This window comes from Hirundo rustica, chromosome 6, assembly GCF_015227805.2.
Source record: "Hirundo rustica isolate bHirRus1 chromosome 6, bHirRus1.pri.v3, whole genome shotgun sequence".
NCBI classification, from domain to species: domain Eukaryota; kingdom Metazoa; phylum Chordata; class Aves; order Passeriformes; family Hirundinidae; genus Hirundo; species Hirundo rustica.
In genome coordinates this window covers 56,582,870-56,608,152 of record NC_053455.1, presented here as the reverse complement: position 1 = coordinate 56,608,152, position 25,283 = coordinate 56,582,870, and the positions used below count along the sequence as shown (strand labels likewise).

The following is a 25,283-nucleotide window of genomic DNA, read 5'->3' as shown; positions in this document are numbered from 1 at the left end:
TCGAGTCTGGGCACTGGGAAACCACAGGACCATGACTACTCCCACAGACCACACAGAGAGGTGAAATGGAAACAGGAGGGACAATGAGGGAGGAAAGGACAGTTTTCTGAACTTCAGATAGTTCAGAATGATAGTAAAGAAGAACGCCTTTCACTTCAAGGTACATTGTTGTAACTGAGAATGGACTGAGGCAACAGAAAGGTTGGAAAGAAGAAGGGGTTTTGCATCAAAGAAAAAAACATAAAATGAGAGAGAATTCTTGTGTACTATGTCAGGTTCTCTCACCATCCTGTTTACCAAGATAAAATACCTTGAAGTTTTGCATTGAAGTATGTTTTCTATAGGTTGAACTTTAAATTTATATACTGGAGAATAATTTCCATCCTCTGTGGGATCGGTGCTTGTATTTATTAATGGGAGGCTGTAGATGGAATTTCAAATTCCACAGTGTTGCATAGGGGTACGTGCTTCCCTGGCTTACAAGGAATATTAAAAAAGTGATTAGACACAAGAATTGCAATTCAAATGCTTCTCCTTTTGTGTCTCAGTAGTCATGTCCAGATTTGAAACAAAAGAAACAAAGGAATAACAAGCACAGCCAAAAGAAAGAGAGGGGGGGGAAAAAAAAGCATACATTTTGGGAAAGGGAATTCCAAGCAAAATTTAAAAAGACACTCGCTCCTGGTGAATTCGATGGATGTTAACTTTAAAAGTCTTGCCTTCCTTATCCCAAGTTTTCTGTCATGGCTTGTTTATTTTACAGGTGCCAGATATGCAGATTTGGATACCAGTGGTACTATCATGTTTTGATGTATTTTATCCTCCATACTGCCAAAGGCCAACCATTTTCAGCTGGGTATGAAAATAAGATTTGACTCTGCCTGAAACATGGCTGTGGGCAAGGCAGCAATGAGCTGTGGACTTGTTTATACAAGAAAGATAAGAAAAACTGCTTTGATTTGACAGCGTGCTGGAGACTGATACCAGTGTGCTCAAGGAAGAATGCACTCCCTGCAAGTCCTTTAAAGTCAGAATTTCAGACACGTGCCTTGGTGATTCAAATAGGAGCAACAGCAAAATGTTTTATGGCTCGGTCTGGCACTCATCCTTCTCATGCCACCTTCTCCTGCTTTCAGTTAGGCAACCATAAAACCGGCTCACAAAAATCACTCAAACCTGTCTCCTACATGGAAAAACTCAGGAGAGTTTTCTGCACGCTGGTGCCCTGAACTAAAAAACTGAATTAAGGGCAATGAAGATGAGTGATAGGAAGAAAAATAAAAATGGAAAACTGCTGAAGAGCAGGTACATTGCGGAGAGGATCCACAAAAAACAGACAGTGAAGTTTGGCAGGATGTTGTTTCCACATTATATCACACTGGGAGATGACAGGAAATCATGAGGTAAACTTTGAAGTGAGAGCAGGCTGAATTTTCCAACTTTGGACACTACACACCTCCATAAAAATATATTATTGTGCATTTTATAATTGCTGTGAAGCACATTCAGGAGGGGCTTTATGCTGTGCTTATCATGGCACATTGTAATGACACCTTGGCACAACTATCACACCCTATTATCCATTACATACATAACCAAGGATTATGCAAAAAATAAAATATTCATGACTTTTAGTCGATTCTTGATTAGTAAGATGGTTGTGCTGCATATAATAAAACCAAAAATCTTTATCCTGAGGAGTCATTATCCAATACTTGCACAGCTCTAATCTAAATTCCAAGAAGGACAATCCACTATAGAAAATGTAAAACTAACCACAGACAAAGGATATTGAAAATTCTGTCTTCTTGTGAGGCTTAGATCATATTTTTAAGTGGAATCAAAAAGCAGGAAGCCATGTCAAAATATGATAAAAAAAATACTGTTTAAAAAGCCAAAAATCAAACCTGTAAAGTGAAGAGTTAGGGGAACACCTGCAGAGCATTTGAAAGCAAAAAATACAAGATTTATTCTTTTTGATGTTACTGAGAGGTGAGAACTGCCATAGAGAAAAGGTAAGGATTGACTGGAAAAATATCTGGAGGATGTTGCAAAAACATTCACAGGCATGTCTGTGAAAGAATATGTCTTAAAAAGCATTTGAAGTTGTTCACAGTCAAGATTTTTGTGACATTTCTTGGGGCTGTGCAAAATTAGGAACAATGATGGGGGAAAACACACTTTAATTAGCATTAATTTTTGTGGTGTAATACATTCAAGATGATGTATAGCAACTTTGGAGCAGGAGATGCTCTCTCCATCTTTCTGTGAACGAAATACAAACCTGCTCCATGCCAAAGCCTCCCAAGCAGCCAGAGCCAGGTGGTATTGTTCACTTTGAAAACAGAAGCATCAGATGTAGGTGTTGCTTTAGGACTGAAGTTGGAGTGGAAAAAATAAATGGCTTGTTTCAGATTGAGAAGATTCTCATCAGAGCAGAACAATGAAAAAGTTTCCAATTAAAAAAAAAAAAAAAAAAAAAAAAAAAGGAGGAAAATTTCCATTTTCCAGTCTTGATTTGGAGTGAATGGAAAGAAGGCAGGAAGGAAAAAAGTGCTATCCACAGCTGCTACATGGCAAACACTGTCAAATCCTGGGAACTTCCAGGATAAGACCATAAATAAGGAATGGCATTACTGTGACCTCTTGCATAACACAGGTCAAAAAAGCCTAACCTGCAGCTCCTGTGTAGAGCCTACAATCCTGTCTCAGGGTTAAAATACATTCCAGGGATGGAAAAATCCATCTTCTGCTCAGGTAAGCTGCTCTCAGGGCTAGTCACAGTGGTAAAGCCTTTTCCCAAACCATTTCCTTGTCATGAAATTTCTTTAGCTTCCATGCTAGGAGGGATTTAATACTTTGATACTTTGTTTTTAGCTTTCCTTTTTCATTTGTTTGTTGGGTGTGGTTTTCTAGATTAAAGAGGGATCAGCTATCGGAAATCTTTTCACTATTTAAGCTGAGTTCACCTCCTAACCTCTTTTTTTTTTTTTTTTTTTTTTTTTTTTTTTTTTTTTTCTTTCCCCAGAGGGGAAAAGGATGAAGTGAATAGCTTGAGTCCTAAGCTGCTTAAGAGTTTCTAAGTCCCTTTAGGGTAGGGGATGTTTTCTGAAAAGTAAACTCTTTTGCAGGTTTGTTGGTTTTATTTAACTAGACTTAGGGTTTTCACATACTTTCTGAAATACAGGTGACAAAGTCAGACACAGTGCTTCACTAACTGCTTCCAGGAAATAGGAAACAGGACTATTTTTCTGTACAGTCTTGCAGTAAACTAATTGCCCTGCTTGTCCAAGGACTTAATTTACTGTCAGCTCAGATCTCTTTAACTGTGTTCTCATCTTTAGTGACTTCTTGTAGGTCTCACTCATCTGGGCTTGGACAATGAGTATGAACTTTGGGCCAAGTGTAGATGAGTTATCCAGGAACCACCACGCCTGCTCTGACACCTCCCCAGTAGGAAATTCAAGAGTCTCCTTAAGGAGGAGTTTTCTCCTCTTTTCTGCTGAGTCTAAAGAGCCCAGAGTCAGGACCCTGGGAAGCAAATTCCTGCCTCACTTGGCCAAACAACCATGGTTATGTCATAGCACCGCCAGGATCAGGAGGTCATCATGGAGTGTTTCAGTTTGGCATTTTGAAGAATTAGTCCTTTGAGAGGTTTTTGTTGGTGGATGAGGGTTTGCTGTAACAGTGCGTTGCAGAGAGTGTGAGACAGGATGCCAAAAAGTGCTGCTGCTACATTCAGAACAGTATAACATATTTGAGAAAGTATTGAATAAACATCCCTGTTTATGTGTGGGAGGCACAAACTCCATGGTATAGTCCTTCTGCCAAAGTTAGCCAACCAACATGTGTGAAAAATGAAGAGATGCTAAAGAGGAAAGAAAGAGAGAAGCAGATGTGTAGGGGGGGAAAAACCCAAAAAAAACGGAAAAAACAAAACAAAACAAAACAAACCACCAAAAACAAAACAACAAATCAAGCACACACACCACCTCGGGGGGGGGGGGGGGAGTTTAAAGACTTATCAAACCCATCCATCAACAATTTTTTTAGGTTATTTCTTTACCCAAAGGTCTTGAGACAGACAATTCCCTACTTACTTACACATTCAGAGGTTGCCAGGCTGGCCACTGTGCCTTGGCCTTGATGACTGTGAGAACCTCATCGCTCTGTGAAAAGAGACAAAGGACATTTTTACACGAGAGCAACATATTTTGCAGCAGAAAAAAGTGCAAGACACTAGATCAAACTGTGACCACGAGCTTTAAACACCAACAGCAGTTTGCAGACAACAGCGGTTTGGCAACATGAGCTGAGGGAAAGCTTCCACCAGGAATTCACCAGCTTGATACAAAGCAAGGACAGAAAAATTGCTCTTAATGGAATGACAGATCTATAGATAAAAAATAGAGGCTGCTGCTGGTCTGGGCAAGCTAGCACACTATGTGAGCATGTGTGATGTGTTATTTACTATCCTGATGTACAGAAGGATGTATGGAAGGATGGAAAGGCTCCATGGTGGATGCACTGCACCAGTAGCACGTTCTCTTTGCTCTCCATTTATGCATGTGAAAATCACAGGGTGAAATGCAGCAGCCATCTCTGGAAGCGCACAAAGCACTGTGCAAAGATCATTTCCTCAAGTCTGTTGAAATCCTTGCATCAGCACTTTTAAACTTTATATTGCTGCAATAAACTTGGGACAAAGGCAGGAGATCATTAACGTGGCTCTGATGCCCAAAAGACATCTATCACACTTCTTCAGAAGCATTTTCCCCATCTCCCTTAGGATTCCACACCAGTAAGTCACCTGGAGAGACACAAAGCTCACAATTCACTCCTGTGATTTCTACTGGCTTTTAAAAATATTTCCCAATTAGACCAAAACCCCCACTCCATATATTACCAGTAATTGGCACTTCCAGCAGAGCTGACCTTTCAGTTTAGTGATAACAGTGCCATTTCTTGCTTGATAGCAATAGCTCTGACACCCCAGACTAGCCCTAGTCCATATACACCCCAGTTCAAAGAAAACAGGTTTCTCTGGTAGTTCCTACCACTCTCAATATTTTCTGAGTCCCTCTTTTTGCCAAAGCAAGAGCATTAAGAGCTGATGGCCCTCTCTGTTGTCATAGGAGGCTTTCAGCCTCAGGAATATAAATGTGGTATGACCTCTCCCTTAGCCTGAGTGCATGGAAAAGCCACTTTTTGGAAATCACTTTTAGTGGAAAATCTGTATTGGAAAATCTGTTCTTTGGAAATCTGTGCTTATGCACAGATGCCTGGAAAAAATCCTATACTGCATGAAGCCTCCTGAGCTAAGACAGCTGAAAATCCAACTCTACAAAGGCAAGGGAGAATAAAGATATTTTACCAAGCTCCCACACTACTGATACAGGTAGAAGAAAGAGAATTTTGTGATGGCAGGGAGCAATCAAACAGCAGGCAGCAGGGCTGTGCCAGAAGGCAGATCCTCTGGGGCAAGCACACCCTGGGTGAGCAGCACCAGCTCAGCACTCCCTCCCAACCTTCCTGCTCCATGCAGAAGAGATTCATCACATCCAGGTTCATCTAGGGCAGCCTTCTTCTCACCTCCATGCTTTCAAAAGGAGACAAGACAGTTTTGGACCCAAGGTGGCTCAAAAAGAAACTGATTAAATGAATGAAGTAAAAGGCTTGAAATTAATGGACATTGTCTGTCTCCAACAATGGAATTTTCCTTAATTTTTAATTTTCCTTGTTCCAATATTCTAAAACTTTCCAGCCAGGCATATCTTCCTTTACTTTCCTTGAGAAGAGATTTGCATTCATAATTATTAACTGTGCATTTTACATCCCAACGAAAGTCTGTCATGAGCATAGATGGTTACATTTATTAAAGTAATACACTGCTTATCTAATAGCAGGCAGTAATTATGTCACTAGCATCAAAATCAGACATGTCTGAAAGCATTTCAACACATGCCATTCGAATTAAAAATCAACAGCAAGAGCAGATGAGCGACACCTAACAGCTCAGCAGTAAGTGCAGAGGGAAGGAAATAAGGAGCAGTATGTGGTGTGTTCAGACATCCTTGAAATTTTAAGGGAGGTGGAAATCCAGATGCAAACGCTGAATTCAGGGACACCTGCTGAATCAAAAGTTTAGGGAAAATAAATAAATAAGTAAGTAAATAAATAAAATTGCAGAATGTGGTGTTCTGTTGACCCTGGAATGAAAAAATACACATTTTTCATACCTAGAGCTCCTTGCCAACTACACAGGCTAAAGATACAACTTGAGTTAGGTCGTTACTATTCCAGACTGGTGCTCTAATTACGCAGGCGCCTCTGTCATGAGCATTCCCAACGTTTCTAATGAGATCTGGCTGCCAGGCTTGGGGATTCCAGCCCCACTTGCCCCACTGTGGCCACTATCCTGCCATTTCCCCAGCCTCCTGCAGGGATCTCCAGGCTGGGGAGCTCCTCCAGAAAGCAGTGACCTTCCTCAGCCTCCAGGCCCTCCAGCTGACCTCCACGTTTTTGAGGATAAACATGATAAATTTAAACAGCCCAGGGAAGCTGATGTTATCCAGGAATTCACAGCCTTGTGAAAAATCCATGGATGGAGAGCAATCTATGGAAAAGATGCTGTGCTTGGATTTGCTGGCCAATCTCTTCAGCTATAATTATTGGCAGATGGTAGAAGCTGAGAGGATATGAAATGCCTGAAGAGAAACCCACAAATTAGTAATAAATAACCAGTTGATGTAACCCAAATGCCTTGAATAAGCCAACTGCATAGACTTTACAGCAGAGGCAAAAAACACCCCATTTTTTAATACTATAAAAATATAATTTTATTAACGTTTTCTTAGTGCTTGCTGTCCTAGATTTGTACCCATTTTACTCTTCTCTTTATATCCCCAAAGTTTTGCTTTAGTTAAAGTAATTTAAATAAACAAAACCTCAAATTTCCACCAAAATATGGAAAAGAGAACTGGGATTTTTCCACTGTGGTATGTTGCAAGTTGTCATCAATTTTGTATTTATCTTGGAAGAAATTATTCAAAGTTATGACACTCTTACAGTTTGGCAAAGAAAACGAGATTGTTTGCAAAATGATGGAGTGTCAAAATGTTACACTGTCAGAAGTTAAAGGGAAGGGCACCAATGTTCCTGCTTGGAGCTGATGAAAATCCTTCAAGTGTGGTTAAACATAATCACTGACAGAACTTGGTCATTCTCCTGAAGCTGCTTCTGCAATTTCAGTTATATGTACAAATATAGGATTCCAGCTTCCATTTGAAATAGAGTGGCTCCTTCTTTGTATGCTTAAAACTTGCTCAAAAAGCCCAGTGGAGCCAAAGGGTTTTCCAGACTGACTTCAATTTAATTTGGACTGTGGCCTAAATTAAAACATGCAAAGATTTGCAAACAACTCTCCTTTTCTCCACATACGCTTTCTACACTGCTGTTCAAGCTGGGGCTGAGTGTTTGACTCAATAGCTGTCCTCTATGAAAGTACTGTTCTCCAAAAATTCCTAATGGCATCATTTTTAATGGTTGATAATGCCATTCTCTAATACTGACAGCTTTACTGTTACTCTGAAGTTGGTAAAAATTAATCCTTTGCTTTACATCCATTTGTTCCTGCAATGTATAAATGAATACTCATGTAGAATAAAGTAATTAAATGGCAGCACAAAGAACCCTGTGGCATAAAACCACTGCTAAGTTAAAACCTTTTACTACAAAAGACTAAAAGCATTTCCTCACTTCAAGAACAGAAAGTGGGACATTGCTCAAAAAGGCAGCATTACAGATAGAACTTGATTTGAAGTCTTTCTCAACCAAGGGGACTTAAAACAACATATTTGAAGGGTAAAATCCATTAAAAAAGTAATGAAAGCTTTCAGTAAAAGTTTTAAGTATGATCTGAATACCTCTGGAATGAAAGAGAGATTAGCAGGCTCTAGAAAGCCCTCTAAGTTATTCCATGTGCTCCTGCTACTTTTTGGTAACCAACCAAATTATTAGTATCTATTCCATACTATTTCCAAGCTATTTTTATAAATTTCATTACTATTTTTATTTTAGGTCTGCAAATAACGTTAGAAACTATCACTGTGCAGTTCACTTAGCACTTTGCAGTAACAATATGATTTGCTTCAGCTAAACAAATCGGCGTGTTATCTGGGATCAAAATCAGAGTCAGAGCCAATGAACTGTGAGAATGAAAAACACCTGGTTTGGGCCAGAGCTCAATTTCACTCATTTCATATCGCTGCTGCTTGGCATTCATTCCATTGTTCTAGAAGATAGAACATTTAATTCCTTCCACAACACTCCTCGCACTATCTGAATGCTTTTCTATCCACAGTGGATTAACTTTCACAAGACTCTCGAAAAGTAGAAAAAGCAACATTATCTTCCATTGCTGGATGATGAATTGAATGTCTTCTGGAAACAAACCTACATATCTGAGTTCTAAGATAGCATCTTCCCCTGCAGGATCATCCTTCCCCTCAAAAACAATTTGTTATTAAAAGAGAAAGAGATAAAGTGAGCACGAAAAAGTGTATTGCACAGTTCTGTGGGGAACCAAATGGTATAAAAATTACAATAATGTAGTGCTTTGGAGGGATTGTTGGCTGCTCTTAAAATGTTATCGGTCTTCTATGATTGGTATAATTTTTTCTTATTCCACCTCCACTGTGTGCAGACACACAGAAATCACAGAGAAGAATGAAAACCCTATCTTGCCTTTAAAGTATTATCTAATGCAAAATACCTGGGTAATTAATGCTCAACAAATTATGGACTTCCATGGCATATTACTCAAAGTATGGCATGTTTTCTCCTGTTGATAAAATACGTAGAAAACTTTCCTACCTCAATTTTGCACATGTACTCAAATGAAAAAGGACACTGATGTAGGCTCATTTCTGAAATTTGTAAAACTTCAAAAGAAAAAGGAAGTGGGTGTCTTTTGTGTGATAACAAAATATTTCTGTGATAAAAGCAGGGCTGAGATGCAGTTCAACATGCAGAGACGTTTCTAGAAAAGTATGTACAACTACGTTTTTTTTTTCCTTAAAAAAGAACATTTTTGAAAAGGTTAAGCTCTTAGTCACAAATTGCTTCATTTGAGAGGGAAAAACATCCATAATTAAAGAAAAAGACTTATTTTTTATCATTTGATGACAACTAAATTCTGTTTAAATCTATGACTGACTTAGATTCAGGCAGATTATACTTAAAGCCAGTAGCACAGGTTTGGCATTATCATAAGCAACTGCAAAAATGCATTTCAGCCAGTGGAGTTATACCAGGATTGTGTTTGTCCATTTTGCTTTGACTTCTCTATGTTTATGACAGCAATTTTGTGGCAGCTGAGAAAACTGCATAGTATAAGATATATAAACATGCCTAAATGGAATTAATTTTCTGATCATAGTACCTACAAATTCAAGTACTTCCCTGTACAAATAGCTGCTTCTTTAATTAAAAAGTCGTGTTTATTTTCTTTCAAAAATAGGTGGTGTCATTTCAGGGAATGCAAAACCTGAGTTTTTCAGTTCACCAGTTATTAAAGTCTGGGGGAATTTTGGGGGAATTTCCAGGCTTTTAATAATAACCAGTCAATTACAAACAACACAGTTTTGGCTTTGAGATAGATAAAGAAACACTGCTGGGGTGAAACCGAATAAAAACAGAAGGAAAGCTGAGCACTTAAATCCATTTCTGAACTGTTGCTGCCTGGAAACATCCCTGCTTCAGGAGAGCAAATAACACAGCGCCTCAGACAGTCCCAGCTTAACTGCTGTGCCTCAGAAAGGCATTCCTGAGTTGGATACTTAGCAATTTTGCGTTCACTTTTACAAAGAAAAACCTCTCTGTCAGATAATCAGGCTGAGAATTTTCCCCAAATGTGGGCATTGCCCATATTTCCCAGGAAACATGGAAATACGTGTTAAAGCTTCACCATTTCAGGACGGTGACTGCACAGATGTCAGCTGATATTGCCTGTTTTAAAATAAGCTTTCTACGGGTATTACAGGAATTATAACTCCTGACTTAAAAAAAAAAAAAAAAAAAAAAAAAAAAAAAATTTTACTAGGATGGGATGCAAAAAGAAACGTGTCCATTGTTAATCTAAGTTTATATCCCAAAGGCACTGACTCACTTTGCATTAACAACCTTGTGCATTACCTGTCCCGCAGGGGTTCCTTTTGCTGAGGTGGAGGCTCCAGGGGGTGAAATGTGGGCTGAAATTGATAACAGAGCTGTTGCTAATGGCAACGTTGAAAATCAGATGCGCTGGTTTATTTCCGTGAAGGTGCAGTTACATAATCTGGGGTGTTCCCAACAAAGCAATAATTCATGTTTTGCACAGTATAAAGCTTAGCAGTGTGTGTTAATGAGCCCTAGGTATGCTCTGAGGATCTGAGCTCTCATTTTCTCTGCCTAAGAAGGTTCCTTAGTAAAGATTCTCCCTCAGGATTCCAGCTCTTGATTGCATGTTGAGTTTCTACCACACATTTTGCTTCGTTCTACATCGAATGCTTTGCTGTCTCTAGGACTACAGAAATATTCTGGGATCCTAAATTACTTTGCCAAACCCAAGGGAAAATCTTTGCACTACAGTTCACAATGGCTATTTTTTTAAAGCAGGGGATCAAACTAGATTTTGAAGCTGACCTTAAGTAGTGCAACTCCCACCCTCTGCTTAATAGGTTTATCCAACACACACCCTTTTGACCTCCTCCTGTCTTAATTTTCCCAATTCCATCGATCCTTTGGGCTAACCTAGCCTTTAAACCCAAGTAATATAAAGCTACTGCTATTTTAAACTCTCAGAAGATTGGACACCAGAAAGAAACAGGGGAAAAAAGCCCTAGACACCAATCCAACACATTCTGCGTGCAATAAAGCAGCTGCAAGCAACCGAGTGGCAAGGCAAAACCTGCACTCACTGGAGATAATGATAAAACTGGTGTAAATCACTAGGTTCACTCATCAGATTCATATTCAGGTAACAACAGCATTTTTTTGCTCAGGCTCCTTGAAATGGTTTCGAAACAGTCAGGGATGAAAACATTGAGACAGGCTCTTGGGCATGCTAGGAATAAGTGAAATTCAACTGCTTAAATATCAGCAGGAAACCTCAGGAGAAGGCTGGGTCTGCTCTGAGAAGCAGCTCAGGGAACAAGGGCACAGAAAAATTCTGTCACCTGCTAAATGCTGGCACTGAGACTCCAGGTGTCACAATTATTCTTCTTGGTGCTTTGCTCACACATTAGCCAAATGCAGGAGTTTGAGCAGAGGAGAAATAATTATTTGGGTAATAGCAAAGGGTTTTAAATAAGACCAGCAAATTAGCTCAGGAGGTGAGCTTTCCTCACCCTCGATAGCACTTTGACAAATCAATGTAGGGGTTTTAGTCCATTCAGGATGTACAATAAAATTTTCTAAATGTGCTTTAGCTGCTGTACAGAGGCAATCACAACAGCCTAATTTCCCTTCAGCAAAGATATTATGTCTGAGCCACTCTTTTCTGTTTCTTCCAAAGAAAAACTCCCAAACCAAAACTCACCAAAAAACCCAACATAAATATAGCGCTTTAGCAAATTAAGGAATTGAGGATCCTGCCACGAATTGAATTTTCTGTAGTTTGGCAATCATTCTTTTAGGGAAATCAACTTCCCATCCCTTTCCAGCCTCCAACAGTTCAGCAGTGCTGTGGCAGGACGCTGCCATGTGAGCCCCTCCTCCGGCACAGAGCAGCCTCACGGTTTATGCTTTGACATTAACCTGCTTCAGAGTTTAATGACCAAAACACCTCGGTCTGGGATTTGGGACAAAGTCATCTCCATCTCTGCCAGAACTTAGGAGAGCATGGTTTTAAGAGGAATGTCAGGGATTTCTCCAAGAAGTGGAGCTGTTGCCATTTTTCCCATCAGGGGCTGCCTTTACCACCTCCTTTCCTTGCAGCTCCTCTCCCCTTGAAAAGCAGCTCCGTCTGCACTGTGTGTCTCCAAGGACTATCCCTGCATTCCTCCAGAGAGAGCAGCTCCAGTCTGCCCTGATTCCGCTGCTGGACTTAAATTCTGCTTCAGCTTTGCTTCTGCACCCCTGTGAGTGAGGACAGAGAGAAGGAGACTGACTGCACCGCCCATCCTGCAGACAGGACTGGCTTTTATGGCAGCGGGGAGCTTTTATTTTTCTCTCGACAAGGAACTCTCCTGTCCTGTTTCCCAGTGAGGATTTGCAAGGGGGTCTTTTCTGGACCCCGTGGCTCAGTGGGAGCATCTCCCTGACAGTTCTGTCTGACCCCATCCTCAGTGCAGTAAATACTCAGGTGGACCTTGTTAAACCACTGGAGCAATTTACCATGGAACCTTGTTAATATTGAGGCTTCTGTCCTACAAGAAGTGCATCTCCCCATCCACAACAACAGGGGCAAATCCAGAAACTGAGACGGGCCCCGAAAATGTCCTTGCTACTTAGAAATTTCAGTGGTCTGGGTGTGGGTGATGTAATCCATCTGTGGGGACTCACTCTTACTTTCCAGCAGTTAAACAGCAGGGAAATGGCATGTTGTTGTGGGTTTGTTTGGGGTTTGGGTGTTTGTTGGTTTGTTTTCGTAAGTTATTTAGCACTAACTGTTCCCTCAGAGCAGTGTGGGAAGTGAGATGAAGGTTATCTCCCTACCTGGTGCCCACAGCAATTCAGCTTAAAGAGCTCCAAGCATCTTTACATCAGTTAATATGACTACACTTTGCATGTGCCACTGAGTAGGATTAATATTAAAAGAGGAATTACATAATACAGCATTAGGTACTTTAGGAGATGCTACTAGAGTGACATCTGCACATTCACATACTAGGGAAGAGCTATTAATTCCACTGTAGAAGGTCCTGTTTGGGTCTCTATTTACCTGTTTAGAAATGCAAAAACAGAAGAGAAAACTAAGAGTTAAACCCTGGAGCCACAATGCTGCATGGCATCCTATAGTAACCAGACAGAACCAGTGGATGCTGTCTCTGAAATAAGCCAGACATGAAGGTGTTTGTCTAGAGGAACATCTCTAAAGTGTTCTGGAAAAGCCCATGGATATCAAATTGCTGATTGACGACTGCAGCACTCGTGTAGTTATTTTATTATTAGAATAGTTCTAAGTTAAAGACCATGAACAGAGGCTTGCAGTCTAAAGGCAGGCATTTGTCACATTGCGCTCTACTCACAATGTTAACTCTAAAAGTAAGAAATTAGTGAGAAACAAGCACTGCAGTGAGGTCAGGATAAACTTAAGCATTTCAGTTTTAGCTGTGAGATACCACTGACTGGTAGGGACACGCCCTAAGGCTGTTACCTCAGTGTACAGCTAAAAATGCTTGTTGTGAAGTGCACCCCCTGTTATTTCACGTTGTTGTTTTGAAATCAGTTGTTTTGAAACTCCTGTTTACACCCTTATCTCTAAGCTGATGTTCTGAAATTAGGTTTGAATTTCGGAGCTTAGCTGTTAGCCATGTCATCATGAAATGACACAATGCATTCTTATGCCACTAAACAGGCATTCTAAATACTCCATGGCATGTTCAGTCTCAAAATAGTCACAGTAATTGCATGTTTAATAAACCTTGGTAGTTCTCATTCCCATAGTGAAGCACGTATTTCTGTTGTGATCATCTCATTTGTATTCCTTTAGGTCTCTAATAAACTCTTTGTGATCAGGATTGTCCAGTGTTAGAATTGTGCTCAGATCTCTTAAATCAGGGGTACTATGTGCAGACATTTCCTTCATCTTTTACTTTCTTTCCCTCAAATCCTCGCCCATACCAGGCTCCTGCTGAGGGATTTCCAGAACAACACTGAATACCACCGTCATTCACCATTTTATTTGGACAAAAAAGCATCAGGCCAGACTGGTCCTCACTGAAGTTCTATTTCCAGGTGTTAGGCCACTTTATTAAAATCCTTTGCTACCCCTTAAAATAAAATTAGGTTGTTTTCTTTTTACGAATCTCCAAAGACATTAGAACAGCCATGTTATTGAAGGGCAAACTCCCAAAGGGGTTAATAATTGGAGTAGCAAAGCCAAAGGTAAATGCCACGTCTTATTACCAAGCCAGTGCTTGGATTCTATCCACTGGAGTGCCTTTAAGAACATATCACCCTGTGGCTAATCAGAATGAATGTCTGCAGCATTCATATTTCTAATGCAAAAGCACCCAGAATTCACAGGGGTGTCCCTTCCTGCCTTCTCCTGACACTGCAGTTGTACACCGAAATAAACCGATGGAAATGTTCGCTCACAACAGAATTGCTGAGTTGTTGCACCACAGTATAAGGTGGGAGTCTATTAAATATGCAATTACTGCCACATTCTCTCAAGTCTTACGAGCCAATTAATAGCACTTTGTATTTTCATGGCACCTTGCCTCAAAGAATATTAAAATGCTTTTAAATGACAGAGTTCTGGAGCGCTCCTCTTTGCACCATCATGCACACAAACTACAGAAAAATTGGCAGAACAAACACACGACTTAGAGTTCAGAAAGAATTTTTTCCAAGCACCCTGACAAGCGTTTGTCTGACTAGCCGCCAAGACGCCACCACTGACCTCAGCACCATGATCACACTACAGGCCTTGCCAGAATAAGCCGGAGAATGAAACTGTCCCTGCTCTGATGTAAAGACCCTGAAAAGTGACACCAGGTAATCCACAGGTAAAGGTGAGGACACCAAACTTTTTCTCCTACACTGAATGAATGACTCGTTGCTCCACCTTCTGAAAACTAAAGCAGCTACGTGCAAACATGGCGCCATCCACAATCAATTTGAGTTTGTGGGTAAAACATGGATTAATCCAGCAAGCACAATCAAGTTGTCTGAGAAACACATTAACCACGTTAATTTTGTGCAAACTAAGAAACAAATAAGGATAAATTATGGCTCAAACCACACTTTTCACAAAGCCAAAATCCATGTAAAAGCAACCTAAAAGGAATACTGCAAACCAGGCTCTGAGCAGGCACAGCTTTGAAGAGCAAAACCATCTCCTTTGATATGCACCTGGCTAGAACTGGCTTATAAATGAGGACACATGTCTAAGGAAGGGACATGTGGGGGTGAGGAACGTTCTGGGGAACTTCAGGATGAAGGTCATGAACACCTGGGTGGGATTTAGGGACACCTGGATGGAATTTGGGTCTTTGGGGGGACTCTGGGGGGATTTAGGGTTTGGGGTCACCCATTAGGTGGGGGGCTTCTATGAGTGCCTGATGGTCTCCGAGGATTCTTGGGGTTCTCCATGGGTTCCTGGTGGGGTTTTAGGGTTTCTGGGGGTTCTCCATGGATTCCTGGATGCCTCCATGGATTTCCAGTGGGATTTTGGGGTTGCTGGTCACATTTTGGGGTTCTCAGTTAGGGTTTCTTGGTTCCTGCTGGGGTTTGGGGTTCTTGGGGGATCTTTGGGGATTTCTGGTGGTCTTCATGGAATCTTGGTGTTTCTGGTGGTTTTCGACCAATTTTAATCAATTCCTTTCTCCTAATATCATCCAAAAAGCTGGACACCTGCTATCTCTCAACCTGTTCTTGATTCATTGCATTACAATCTATGCTTGGAAAAAAAAAATCAGCCTTCAAAAAAAATTCTTTCCAACTATTAATTCACTCTCATCCATCTCTACTCCACCCAGAAGACAAGTAATGTTTTGCCACTCCATTCAGTCTTGACAGTAGAAACGTCAAAACAAAGTTTTCTGCACACCAATAGACTCCATACAGTGCTATTTGCTGTTACAAAATCCAAACAGAGGACATGACATTTCACATGCATTCTGCAAATGAAATAAAAGAGAAGACAGAATGCAACCTAGAAAGAAATCCTACAGTCAGGAAAAAAAAAAAAAAAAAAAAAAAAAAAAATCCAGTCTCCAGTAAGATCTACTCTGATGGTCAAGAAATTCTACAAAAAATATTCAAAGTCTGGAAACTTAGATAAAGTACTCTCTGCTGATGAACAGTTCCTGCTGTCTCACATGGTCTTTCTCCTCCACCACCCAGATGATTAATTAATTAAACACAGTCAGTGTTCAGACTTCAGAATTACATGAAATTTTAAACATTACCTCTTCCTGCAGAATTTCCTCCCATCAGACAAACATTTGTGAAAACTCTGGGAAGAAAACCCACTTCCACTGTGCCAAGGTTTAATGCTCTGAACCACCCAGCTTCAATTTCTCCAAAATGTTCCGCTCATTTTAGAAATGAAAGCAAATCTCCTTCTCGCTCAAAGATCTGAAAAGATCCCAATTGCTCACAGACTTATACCTTATCCATTATTCATTCTCTGAGTCAGAATTGCTCTATACAACAGGCAAGAACATTTGAAAGGCCAGATATTGTTCATGAATAATGTTCTGAAATAACTGGATTGTACAAAAGTTACAACTCTTTTTGAAGGAGGTACTACTTGCTATAAGCGTGACCAGGTGAATCTCAATTTAACACTTTATAAGATCTGATCAGACTTCTGAAGTAATCAGAATTATTTTACTTTCCACCCGTTTTACATGTAGGTCTTTGTACATTTTCCAGGGGCAGGGATCTCTAAACTGCTCTGAATGCCTCTCTCTTCCTGACCAGTCCCAATTGTATCAATCCTTCTCAAAGACTTCTCTTAAATCACTGCTTCCTATGGCTCCACAAGAACCTACAAAAAGCCTTACACGTTTACCAGTTTTTTTTTTTTTCTACTTTCAGGTCCACATTTCTGCTGCTTTGTTCTGCACAACAGAACTTCTACTGTAAATCATCCAGCATTATTGGTCCCATGTGGGTGCATGCCTTTCATATTTGTGAACTAAAATCCAACCATCTCATTGACTGCAGCTGCTCTTAAATACACTTTGGTGTCAGCAATGATTTACTTTTTAATTATATTATTTTATTTTAGATGAGTGGCCCTATTGTTTTCTTAATAGCTACTTTAAAGGCAGTGTTCAAATAAATGAAACTTCAGCATCTGAGCAGGGAAAACAAGATAAATCACAATTCCTTAACAAAAGAATTTCCTACAATAACATTCTTGATGAAAATATCACCACACTTCCCAAATGTTTTACATTTCAGTATGACGATAAAGGGTGGCATTTCCTTGAAGTGTGTCCTAGCTGAGCATTCTTGGGAGATTCTTGCTAAAAAGACCAGCAGGGATGGTACAAGGATAAGATTATTTCTGTCTTTTTTCCAAAAGCCTGAGAGACTGCTTTACTGGTTTTCTATTTCAGCTGCAAAGACAAGTCCTGAATCAAATGCTCACTTAAATTAAAGGCTAGGGATTGGAACTTAGGAGAAAGTCTTTTTTTAGAGGACTAAGTCCTTAGAAAAAGTCCTTGGCCTCTGATATATGTATGCAATTTGTCTGCAGGAGCACATTTATGCTGCATCTGGGGAAATACTGAGCATACAGGTAAGCTGGTATTTCTCCAGGGAGAGATCATAATCAGTAAAAACAAAAACATCACAATCCATTGCAAAAATGCACTCTAGGCAATGGAAGTGGGAAGCATTGGTGAACGTGGAAGATACAGGTTTATCCATGTTCTGTTGACCTGATCTTAGGAAATACTTCACGAAAAAATACCCTGGGAATGCACTGTTTATTGTCTCTTTCACACACACATGAAGCATCAGATATTAAAAATATTTATGTAATTCTACTAAACACTTTGATGCACTTCCACGACATGGAAACTTTATAACCACAAAGGATAAAATTGTCCACCAGTTCCAAACCAGGTAATTGCTTTCAGTTTCTATGCTACTGGCCACTGTTAATCTGGCTAAACAGAGAACAAGGTATTGTACATTTTTGTAACATTTTCTTTTTTAACTGAGTATGCAGAATTGAAACATAGGCAAATAAAATCTGTGGTCACTGTTTCTTCTGATTCTGTATATCTGCCAAAAAACCCCCTGTGCAGCACAAGGGTAACGTCATAGTGGGCTGTAATTGTTGGGGTTTTTTTTCTATTTCTTTCCAGCCACTTTTGTCATTCTAAAAGTCTTTTCCTGTTCCTCACAGCACTGACCTTCAAAAGAACGGAGAGGAGGGACAAAGGGAAGGAGCAGAAGTTTTAGACTAACGAGCAAACAACAACAAAATAGTTGCTGTGAGGGTCTTGACATGACTTTGAATCTGAGCCTTGTTTATTCAGCACTAGAAACGGGTTTGGTTGCTGAAAAATGTGTTAGGATGAGTGAGAACCATTTTCCAAGGAGCAGTTTTCAACCTTTGTCCTCCTACCGTGGTGGACTCTTAAGGAAGGGCCAGGAAGAACCCAACGTGGTGACCCCTGAGAGGCCACCCCAAGAAAACTTTTTGCGCCAGAGTCTCCCTTTACCTGTCAGCCAGGCATGGCTGCAGCTGGAGCTGAGCTGTGACATCTCCTCACTCCTGCAGAGATGTTCAGGCTGCAGCTGTCCTGCAGCTCCCCTGTAGCCACGTTCAGAACAGTGCTGATCAGAGTTTCCTGACCACTTCCAAAGGACACCCCTCCATTCTCCAGCCATGGACTGACAGTGAGAAATGAGCCTCAGAGAAATGCTAACCATGTACTCCACTCTGTTTTGGGTCAAACCCTTCCTTTCAGATATAAATATTTATCTGCATTTCTGAAGACAGAATCTAACTTTTGTTATTAAAGACAAGAGGTCAAGCATTTGTTCCTGCTGCGATCCCTTGTTAGTTTTGAGCAGGGAGTTTTTACAGAATTTGCTCTTACAGAATTCAAACTCTGCATGTTTTGGGTTTACATCTGTTTGCTTACCAAGGCAAACAAATGGAGAGATATTTAGGAGCTCCATCACTCTGCAGCCCACAGAAGGCTTAATGAGTGCACAGTACCAGCATTTCAGAATCTACACCACCTACATTCCACTTAATTCCATTATCTTAACAACAACATTAGCTCTGATGCGTCACAGGAACCTCTAGGGCCTAGAAATGACTTATGAAGTAATTATCTGAAGCATAATCATTAAAAAAATAAATTCCAACATCATGATTTCTCATTCTATTTCATTAACATGCTAGGGAAAAAAAAAAAAAAAAAAGAACATTCAGCAAGTTTTCATGGCCATGTTCACAGATTTTTATGCCAGAACAATACATTGAAGGTGAAAAAAGAGCTTTGTGTGTATTGCAGTGAACAGAGAATTTCAGTTACATGGATTAATGATGAACACCATGATGCAGGGTTGTATTAAGTGAGACAAACACATCAACAAAATGCCATGGAATTTTTTGGTAGTAATGGCACAAGGTCAAAGACAGGATCCATCTCCACGTTTGGAAAGCTCCTGGAACATTTGGGCTCCAAGCCTAACAAAATAAAATGGGTGTGTTAAGCCGCTCACAAGTGTTTGCAACTTTTGTGCTTTTAGATGGTCAGGTTCCTCATCACGGTCACCCATGGTATTCCAAGATCAAAGAACCATCTAGGTAGATGTATGAAATGGAAACAGATTTGTAACCAGCAAGTTTAAAAGAACTATGGCAGATTCTTGAAGGTCACATCTGGATGTCCTGAACAGCTTCAAAAATGATTTTACTTTGATTCATTTAGAGAGGAAAAGAAGAAAAAGGAAAGATTCAGAGAAGTATTGAGATTATTGCTGACATCTGTCTCAGAAAATTTTAGGGAGAGAAATAGTGGATCCATTTAGTTCAAAGTGATACCTGCGAAATATATTGCTATGGATGTCTGCGAGTCAAAAAGGGACCATGCAATAAAGAGATTGGGGAAAAGGCACAATAATCTTCAGCCTCTCAACTGGAGAGCCTGTTGCAGTGGGACAATCAAATTTCCAGATCTCACAGAAGACAACTAAAGTCTCAGAAGATACATCTAACAGGAATCACTGTTATATTCACTTAGAAATTTACATTTGCTTGTATTTTAGCAAAAAGCCCCTGGATGCTTGCTCTCTTGAGAAACAAGAGGCCCATCTTGTTTGTAGGACCTCCAGTATTTATTGTGTTTTTCAAAAAAACTCGGGCTTTTATTCCAGGCTGTGAAACTGAAATACCTTACAAGGAATTTGGCCTTGGAGATCACCACAAGTTCTTAAAATCACCACAAGCTATTGCTGCTATTATTAAGGCGTGATTGAAGGAAGTCCAAGATCCTTATTAGCTAGCAATGCTGGAAGACTGGATTTTCCATTTTAGTGGAAGATTGCTTTTCTTAAAATAGCTTCAGTGAAAATAATCAATTGCTTATTCATCTTTAGAGCACAATTTCTTCTGGAATACATTATAACTTTAGGAGTCACTGTTAAACAAAATGCCTGAAATAATCCCTTGTTGAACTCATCCCACTGATTTCCATCTAGCTTAGCAGGCAGCTGATGGCTGGGGGTCTGTAGGATCATCTCTTCTCAGCAATAGCAACTAATCAATTAGCATGGGACTGGTTAATACCTTCTGCAGGCTTATCTTCTCATCCACACATTGCTTCTGCAACGTCTGCCTCAGGGGTGAGTTGTATTTTAGCCCGTGGAGGTAAAGGACTTGTTCCCATCAATGCGTGCAGGACTCCAGAGAACTAAAATTCAGTAAGAGCTTATTTATCTAAGTGTTTGACATTTCTTGGCTGTTTTTTAAGTGAGGGCCCAAGCACAATAAAGAATATAATATTATTATCTGGTAAGAACTTGTAATTTATTCATTATACTCACATATCTGTGAGGCAAAGCTCTTGTCATAAAGTTCTTATTGTCTGGGGAATGGAGAAATGACTCTTGAATTACAGCTGCTCTTGCGCAGAATACTGTGCAGTATGGTACTTCTAACACATTGCCTTAAAAAGAAAATAACCACCCTAACAGCTTGAGAGATTATTTTAGAAGAAGCAGATCTCTGTTTAATGAAATAACAGAGCACTAGCCATTAATAGTATTTAAAAGTTATACTTTATATACTGCTATAACGTGGCTATTTTATACTTAAAACATAAAATAAACTTTTCAATAACACATTTTAACCTGCAGTTAAAGTGCTGTAATTTCCAACATGCATTCATCCAATCTACTGTGTAGCATAAACACATAATTTTATCAGGAATTATAGCATATGTGAGTGCTTTTATTGAATTGTTTGTATAAACAGGGCTCTATTTACACACACATAATGGCATTTCAAACAATAATGAATAGAAAATGATTGGCTTCCCTTCTACTGTACTTCACATAAGCACTGCATAAATGTCTTCATTCAAGTATTTGCCTTTCTTCACTTATCATAGCAAGGTTTTTTACAAACTGAACTTTTATAAGGAATTCCTTATTTTGCTATAGGAGTGTGGAAAACAGCATGCAGGAAAACTGGAAGATGAGTCTTTGTATTAAGTGAGACAGAAGAAGGTGTAGGCATGGCTTTTAAAGAAATAAAAAGAAGACATTTATTCAATGAACACATTGAATCAGTGAAAATCGAGATTTTCTACTTTAAAATATAAAGGTGCAGCTTGCATATACACACTTCAGATGTGCAAGTCCTGATCTAGTTTCTGCATATCTTAAATCCACACATAATCTGTGCATGAAATAGAGGTGCAAAGATATATTCACACTAGGTAAAAGACTGATAACTGAGGCTTAGAAATGGGCTCTTATCACTCTTGGTAGCATTTTTATGGGATGTCACTCCAAGACAGGAGGATACCATCACTGATCCAACTCACTGATTGCCTTGACCCCTCTGTGGTTGTGCTGTCATGGAGCTCAGGCTCAGACACCCCGGAGCATCAGAGTTGTGGCAACATTGCAGGAAAAAGGAAGACAACAAAGAAATATTCATATGCAATTCCATTAACTGAATTAACGAGATCCAAAAATTAAAATCAATATGGCAGTGCTCTAAGAACAGAAGTTTAAAGGGTGCAGATCTCTCTCTGTTGCTGAACAAAGACCGCTGGAACAGGGATTTCCAGGAGGAGTGGATCTGACCTGGGAGGCTTGTATAAACATGCCACATTTAGTGGCTATCAAAACACTATTGTTGGCTGGAACTAACCCCGATAAATTCCACTGCCTTCATCTGTGGAGCCTCATTCCAAGCAGTCCTTTCAGTTTTGAATATGTGCTGCAGTGCAGAGTTGTCTTGGTTTGCAATACAAGATGTATTCTATTCCCAATCTGTTGAAACTGGGTTGGGGAGGTGTTTTCTTTATGTCTTCCATGACCCATTCCTTGTAACTCTGGGGGCTGGGGGGGAGTGGGTGGATGCTTTCTGTTACTGGGTTGGCTGTTAAAACCAGGTGGGGCAGTGTTTCTTTATCTCTTCTATGACCCAGCCTCCCTCCAGAGGGATATCTTCTGTTAATGGGCCAGTAAGGCTCACTGCATGACTGATAAAATTACATCATCCCATTGGGAGATGCTCCACCCAAGGGGAGGAGCCAAGCATTCCTAGCTGGATAAAACCTGAGATTCAGAACACCAGGGTAGCCTGTTTTTCACTGGATTCCCAGAGGAAGATCAGACCCATCTAACCACCACTGCACCTTCAGAAGGAGACTACACCGTTCCACAGGATCATCTCCGCTCCAACAGAACCACATCTATCACTCCAGGAGGACTTAGTTGGACTGCTACCAATCCCCTGACCAACAAGGTGTCAGATTGTGTTCTGACTCTGTCAGGGCTTCTAGGACTATTTTTTTGTTTGCCTTTTTTTTTTTTTTTTTTTTTGTAAAGAACTGTTATTCCTATTCCCATATCTTTTTCTGAAAGCCCCTAATTGCCAAATTATAATAATTTGGAGGGAGGGGGTTTACATTTTACATTTCAAGGGGAGCTCCAGCTTTTCCCTGTCAGACACCTATTTTCCCAAACCAAGACAAGAATAAAATGTGACTTCCTGCTTTTTGTTTCAGATACTTCCAATAGCATTAAAAATGGTATCCCTGCTGTTTTGCCTGAGCTAATTAATGTCCCAAAACATGATGAAAACACACTAACATGGATACATTAACAAGATGGTATCTGGTGGGTCTACAGTGACCTGTTGTACACCTGATACAAGAACAAGAGGGTCTTTTGTTAATGAAATATTCACATCCTAAGCACTAAAATCACTGCTTTAGCCCATAATGCTGCAGTGATTAACATTAATTAATTTTCACATGTGATATGAGAGAAACAGCAACTTCATCTTCCTGTTTCAGTATTATTCTTGTATGGTTCACACTGGTTCATGTGTAGGTTTACTATCTCATTACTCCCCTCCTCTTCCCATATATTTTTAACATCCTGTTGCTTTTCGACTTGGTAACTGCCTAGGGCATGGATTATCTCTGTCTTGCACACCTATAAAAATAGAACACATCTACACCTGGAGGCCCTGGTCAGGTCTTTAAGGCACTGCTGCAACAGCAAAAATCAATAATACTTTGTGTAGCAGAAATGAAAGAAGGTTTCTATACGTGAAACTATTTAGAAATTAATGGCTTTGTAGGTATGGCAACAGAGTTCCTTCATAATTCCCTTGCTTTGTCTCTGTTGATTGTCCAAGAAGATTTAAGCTGAGGGTCAGGTGATGATTTCTGTCTGCAGGATAAATTAGTTTGTGCACATCTCTTTGCTGCCACAGGTAAACTAGTTTAAAGCCAGTTTGGAGATTTGTGCACAAGGCTGCCACCACCAAACAGGCTTCACTTCACAGAACCTGGCTTTGGGTCATCTTTAGCCCCTAAGTCCCTGTTTAAACTCCTGTGGGTTTGGAGTCATCTCAGGTCATTGCAAGCAGCCCAGGATGTGCCCAAACCACTGCTCTTGCTGAGGAAGCTTCATCCCACATTCCTCAGTCACTGCTCAGCAGCTCCCTGTGTGGATAGAGGGATTTTTCAGCCAGCCTAGCCCATCAAAGCAGATGTTGTGCTGTTAAATACCAGAAAGTGGGACTGGCAGAAAGGGTGAGTCACTTGCACAATGAACACAAGATTTTGCCATGTCATCCAAAGCCACAACCACGCGCTGCTGTCAGGACTGACAAGTTCCTATCCCAGAATCATGAACGCTGAGGGAGACAGGAGCAGAAAGAGAGGAGAGAGAAGAAGAGTTCATTTTGATTAAGACGGTATATTAAAGCCATGTTAAGGCAATATGTTATGTATTATCCTTCCTTAGTGCAACCAGTTCTGCCTTGTTAAGTGGTGCTCATAGTAGAACAGGAAATTTGGAAAAATGTCCAAGACACTGGGTAAATCAAGGGTCAATATCATTACAGCTGGATGACAATCTTCCAGTGAAACAACGCTAATTTGCTGAGAACAAAACAGATTGTAGAAATACATATTTGTTTTGATGAATTCCTTCCAAACTTGGGCGTCTTTCTGCTGGAAATACTCTCGGTTTCCCATCTAGCAAGCTGCTTGGGAGCTTGGGATCTCACTCAATTTGCTCACAACTGCTACTTAAAGGCCTGACAAATCCAGGAGCACACTGCATATGCTCCTATCACTCAAGCCAGGACTTTAAGGATTCAACTCCCGCCATGGAGTTGAAATGAGGTTGATTCTCTGGATCTCCAAGCTGCCTGTTGGCTGTGGCAGCTGCCCAGAAGCGTGGGCTTCTTGCAGCACTGGGAGCCTTGCCTGAATTTGAGGCTCTTCCATTTCCCTGGCCAATTTTCTGGGAGTTGAAGACAGCCATTACTGTCTCACTTTTTGGAAAACAAACATACAAACAAAAAGGCCCCAACACAAAACAGCCCCACAGAAGTGGAATGAATATTCCAGTTCACTGGAAATCCAAATATTGTGCTGCTGAACATCGATGTGACTGCCTGCTTATTTTAGGCCACTCTGAGTTCAGTCACTATTCCAATGGCCCAGGGATGCCACAGTGAGTCAGCCTTTTTTGACTGGGTGAGCTAAAATACTTAAGGTGCTGAAGGAGCATCTTAAAATGTTTCATACACTTTACAAAACTGTATATGAGTACTTAGGAATGCCCTCTCTTAAAAAGCACTACCCTGCCTCTATATATCCATAGCCTATTATTGTTGATGAGGAGATTAAAATGCAAAAAGAGCTCTTATTAAACAGAAAATGTAGTTTGGCTCCATCCTTAAGCAAATTAGCACCCAAAACAGGATTTCTAAGTGCATTTTAAAGAGAAACAGCTGTTATTAAGCCACTAGATATTTTGGCTTAAAATTGACTAAAAAGTAGGCAATAGTCTCATTTAAATAGCATGCAAAAGAGATGTGGGAGGCAGGATGATTA

General features: G+C 40.2%; 1 protein-coding gene across 1 annotated transcript in view; it reads right to left on the bottom strand.

The window, feature by feature from the left end:
* SPON1 (spondin 1) overlaps positions 1-25,283 on the bottom strand; it is a 175,343-nt gene that overhangs the window by 26,474 nt on the left and 123,586 nt on the right. The window contains exon 7 of the mRNA XM_040067957.2: positions 4,105-4,169. Coding sequence (XP_039923891.1) covers positions 4,105-4,169 — 65 coding nt within the window. The remainder of the gene's footprint in view (positions 1-4,104; positions 4,170-25,283) is intronic.